The sequence below is a fragment of the Myotis brandtii genome, unplaced genomic scaffold (genome assembly GCF_000412655.1).
Source record: "Myotis brandtii unplaced genomic scaffold, ASM41265v1 scaffold888, whole genome shotgun sequence".
Taxonomy (NCBI): Eukaryota; Metazoa; Chordata; class Mammalia; order Chiroptera; family Vespertilionidae; genus Myotis; species Myotis brandtii.
Genome location: NW_005371636.1, coordinates 870,876 through 875,819, shown reverse-complemented (window position 1 = coordinate 875,819; position 4,944 = coordinate 870,876). Strand labels below are relative to the sequence as shown.

The 4,944-nt window shown below is 55.2% G+C and overlaps 1 protein-coding gene across 1 annotated transcript in view; it reads left to right on the top strand.

Annotated features, from left to right (window-relative positions):
- KIF14 (kinesin family member 14) overlaps positions 1–4,432 on the top strand; it is a 41,637-nt gene extending 37,205 nt beyond the window's left edge. Inside the window, exon 27 of the mRNA XM_014532355.1 lies at positions 4,373–4,432. Within this exon, the coding sequence (XP_014387841.1) occupies positions 4,373–4,432 (60 nt within the window). The remainder of the gene's footprint in view (positions 1–4,372) is intronic.
- The last annotated feature ends 512 nt before the right edge of the window (positions 4,433–4,944 follow it).

Below are 4,944 nucleotides of genomic sequence, written 5' to 3'. Positions count from 1 at the left end.
ACATGCTCCCCTGTTCCCTCGCCAAGTCCTTGTCTCCTGTCACCTTCTCCAGGTGCCGCCTTTGAGGTGCTTTCAAACACTACAGCCCCGCCCGGCCGGCTGGCGGGGCTCAGTGGTCGAGGGTCGACCTATGAACCAGGAGGTCCCGGTTCGATTCCCGGTCTGGGCCCATGCCTGGCAGCCGATCCATGATTCTCTCTCGTCGCTGATGTTTCTCTCTTTCTCTCTCTCCCTTCCTCTCCGAAATCCATACAAATATATTTTTAAAAATAAGACTAAAATACAACTCTTTTTGTTGTTGTTAATCCTCACGGGAGGATATTTTTTCCATTGATTTTTTTAGGGAGGGTGGAAGGGGTGGGGAGAGAGGGGAAGAGGAGAGAGAGAGAGAGACATCAATCAGTTGCCTCCTGTATCCACTCCAACTGGGGCCGGGGATTGAAACTGCAACCCAGGTACTTGCCCTTGACCAGAAATCGAACCCAAGACCCTCTGGTGTGCAGGCCGACGCGCTAATCACTGAGCCACACCAGCCAGGGCAGAAAATACAGCTCTTTTTAATTTTTAAAAATTGATTTATTGCTTTCAGAGAGGAAGGGAGAGGGCGGGAGAGATAGAAACATCCATGATGAGAGAGAATCGTGGATCGGCTGCCTCCTGCACGCCCCACACTGGGGATGGAGCCTGCAACCCAGGCCTGTGCCCTGACCGGGAATCGAACCGTGACCTCCTGGTTCATGGGTCCACATGTCGATGCACAACCCCTGAGCCGCGCCGGCCCGGCTCTTTGTGATATTTCACCAAAGTGGTGGCATCCCCTCCGATCGTCACTCCTGCTCGAACGTAAGAGGGGCAGCTTGATTGTTGGAAGTAGTTTCCAAGGACGACGAGACCGGCGTTGACAGAGCCTGCGATGAGGTGGAAACGCTTTAATAAAACCCCGTGGAGCCATCGCTCCCCTGACCTCCCTTCGCAGCCACGCTTCTGACATCTTATCGGAACCAAGGGGCTGGGATTGGACCGAGCGAGTCGTGGACGGCCTGATTGACCTCGGCGGTGTCTGTGTCGAGGGGAGAGGGGAAATGGCCGATTGAGCCCCAGAGGCACCAACACACACACACACACACACACACACACACACACACACACACACTCCCCGTTCAGGTGCCGCGTGCGCTCACCGAGGCTGGGACATCTGTGCGTGCGGTTCCCCTCGGGTGACTCTCAATTGGATTTCCTCGAGCGGGGCCGGCTCGTGGCCACGGCTGGGGTCTGTGAATCGTGGCAGCGGGGCCCACGGGAAGGAGGAAGGAGGAAGGAGGAAGGAGGAGGCTCGGGGCTGTAGCCATCACTCGCCGGCCTCTGGAGGGATGCTCTCCTGGCCGCTGGTCCCGGCTCCCGGGGAGGCGGCCTCTTTGTCTCCAGGCGCCTCTGGGAATCGGTTCTGTCCCCGCGGAGACAGCTCAGGGCGGCCTCCTCCAGTGGCCGGCGGGCGGCGCTGGGCTGATGGGCCGAGGGACCGGGTGTCCGTCTGAAACTCGGGGTCCTTCCTGAAGGAAACCCAAAGAGTCTACGTGTGGATTCTCTCCTCCACCCACTCGGAGTCGCTGGGTGTTATTTTTTTAGAATAGATTTTTTATTGATCTCAGAGAGGAGAGGGGAGAGAGAGAGAGAGAGAGAGAAACATCCATGATGAGAGAGAATCGTGGATCGGCGGCCTCCTGCACGCCCCACACTGGGGATGGAGCCCACAACCCAGCATGTGCCCTGACCGGGAATCGAACCGTTACCTCCTGGTTCATAGGTTGAGGCTCAACCACTGAGCCACGCCGGCCGGGCTGGAATTCTCTCTCTTTTGGTCCCTTGTATGGATCGATTGCCAGTCGGAGAATAGATATTGAATGTCAAACCCCAGGAGAACTTAAAGGAGGGGGCGGGGAGGGGGAAGCACCATTTCATACCTTGTGTTCAAAACAAACAAAAGTTTCCAGAATTAAAAAATCATGCTAGCCCTGGCCAGTTTGGCTCATTGGTTAGAGCGTCGGCCTGCGGACTGAAGGGTCCCGGGTTCGATTCAGGTCAAGGGCACAAGCCTGGGTTGCGGGCTCCCGGCCCTGGTCGGGGACATGTGGGAGGCAACCAATCGATGTGTCTCTCTCACAGCAGTGTTTCTCTCTGTCTCTCCCTCTCCCTTCCACTCTCCCTAAAAATCAATGGAAAAAATATCCTCGGGAGAGGACTAAAAGAATAATAATAATATATGTTTTTAAAATGCTGATTTATCTCTGCGCATCTCCAAATGTGGCTTGCACGTACATCTCGGGGAAGGTGGTGGGGTTTGGCGGGTGTATTGATAGGCGTGTAATGATATACAATTTATTTCGGGGTGGGGGAGGGGGAGGAGGTACAACTTAATGGCTCATGAATAGCAAATTCATTATCTTTTTAATACTCGGGTTATATGGACGCCATATACCATCTTTATGGGGCCACGGGGAGCATCTCCATCCTCCACTCCACTCGGAAAACAAATATTCCCAAATCTCGGCCCCCCCGGAATGATTCGCCGAGTCCAACGCCTCCATAAATATTATTGGATTAGAACACGGTTGGTTGGGCCGCGAACCGTCGCACGTTGGATGCCACCTGTTGCCCTGGATTTTAAAGGGATGACACGTTAATTTATCTCAAAGGCCAGCGACAGGGGGACCACACCGTCGGGGGGGGGGGGGGGACAGGGGGGCGCGTCAGGCAGGCCTCCCCCTGGCCCGAGAGCGTGCGAGGCCATAAAACGCCGCACGGCTTGTTAAGTATTCATTTCTCATTTGCATCCGTTATTAAATGAGGTGTCAGGGGCCGATCGCTCATCGTAAAACGACACGCGGTGCCATCGGGCTCTCGGAAGACGGACCCCGCGCTGTATAATTTAGTGTCACTTTAAGGGTGGGCGTGGGCGCGCGCATGTTTGTCAGTAATGATGCTTAATTATTCCGCGGAGACGTCTGCGGCCTCGGAACCGGGCTCAATAATTCATGCCAGCCTTCGGGTCACTCAGAGAAGTGGCAGGCCGGCCGGCAGGGGACCCCGGCCCTGATTCATGGTGATTCGGGCACTCGGTCCTTCCGCAAACGCTGTCATTCATCGCCTAAAACCATGGCAACGCGGGGCACCGGCTCAGAGGGGCTTATTATTAGTAGTATTTTTTAAATATGTTTTTTTTAAATTTTTAATTTTTTTGAAATATGTTTTATTGATTTTTTTACAGAGAGGAAAGAAGAGGGATAGAGAGTTAGAAACATTGATGAGAGAGAAACATCGATCAGCTGCCTCCTGCACACCCCCTACTGGGGATGTGGCAACCAAGGGCCCTTGACCGGAATCGAACCCGGGACCCTTCAGTCCGCAGGCCGACGCTCTATCCACTGAGCCAAACCTGTCAGGGCTTACATATGTTTTTATGGATTTCAGAGAGGAAGGGAGAGGGAGAGAGGAACATCCATGATGAGAGAGAATCATGGACCGTCTGCCTCCTGCACGCTCCACACTGGGGATGGAGCCCGAAACCCGGGCGTGTGCCCCGACCAGGAATCGAACCGTGACCTCCTGGCTTACTTTTCAGGCGTGTCCCTGACTGTCACGACCGCCTTCGCCTGGGGTTTGGAAACTTGAGGTTGACCTTGTCCGAGGTCCCCGCCCTTCGGAGAGACGGTCCGGGGACGGAGACTTTCCCGGCTCCACCAGGCAGGTCTGTGAGGAACCTCCCTGGCCTGGGTACCCTTTGCATTTGAAAACCGAGAAAGTACAGGCGAGGGGAGCGGGCTGGCAGGGGAGGGGGGTGATGGTGATTTGTATTGCAGGAGCCCGGAGATGCCCAATGACCCATGTGAAAACAGTTCATTAAAATGTGGATGTGCGTGGCCGCCTGATGCAAAGAGCTTTATTGCCGCCTTAGCAACCCGGTGGCTTCAGGTGGGCGGCGGATCGACGCGGGGCCATAACTCAGGCCGGCGTCCACCCCCCCCACCCTGCTCCTGGCCGGGGAGGGAGACCCCGAAACGCCTCCTTCCTCGCTGCCCGGACCCCGGACCCTCGGGGCTCCCAGCGAGTCTGGGCCTGGCTCCCTGTCACTCCTTTTAGAGCAGAGGCAGCACCCCGCGTGCGTTTGTAGGCGATCTGCACTCCGTGGAGACGCGGCTGCGGAATGAATGAATGGTTGTCGGAGGGGGGGGTTCTTTTGTTTTCCTTATTGACTTTTGATATATTTTTATTGATTTCAGACAGGAAGGGAGAGGGGGAGGGAGAGAGAAACACGGAGTATTGTTTGTAGTAAATTTAATCAGTGCCTGTGTGACTACTGTGTTCTGTTTGGAAGTTCAACTTTTGTGGCATCAAAAATAGCCAGTACTGCGCGGCCGGCGTGGCTCAGTGGTGAGCGTCGACCTGTGAACCGGGAGGTCACGGTTCGATTCCCGGTCAGGGCACAGGCCCGGGTTGCAGGCTCGATCCCCAGTGTGGGGCGTGCAGGAGGCAGCCGGTCCATGATTCTCTCTCGTCATGGATGTTTCTCTCTCTCTCCCTCTCCCTTCCTCTCTGAAATCAATAAGAATATATATGATAGAACCAAGTTTCCACAAATGTGCTTGGCTACGGTCTGGGTACGTGTACGTGTGACTGTGCCGTGTGATATGTGGGAAGAAGGCAGGGTTCAGACGGCACAAGGCTTCCCGGCTCCTGGGAGGAGCAAAGAGATCTCGATATGTTTGATGAAGATTCCTCGTCTGTTGCTGCGAGAGAGAGAGAGAGAGAGAGAGAGAGAAAGAAGAAGAAGAAGAAGAGGAGGAGGAGGAGGAGGAGGAGGAGGAGGAGGGAGGGGAGAGAGAGGGGGGTCTCCCTAACCAGGAGGGTCCCCCCAAAGCCCCTCCGATTTAATTGCCCGAACATGAC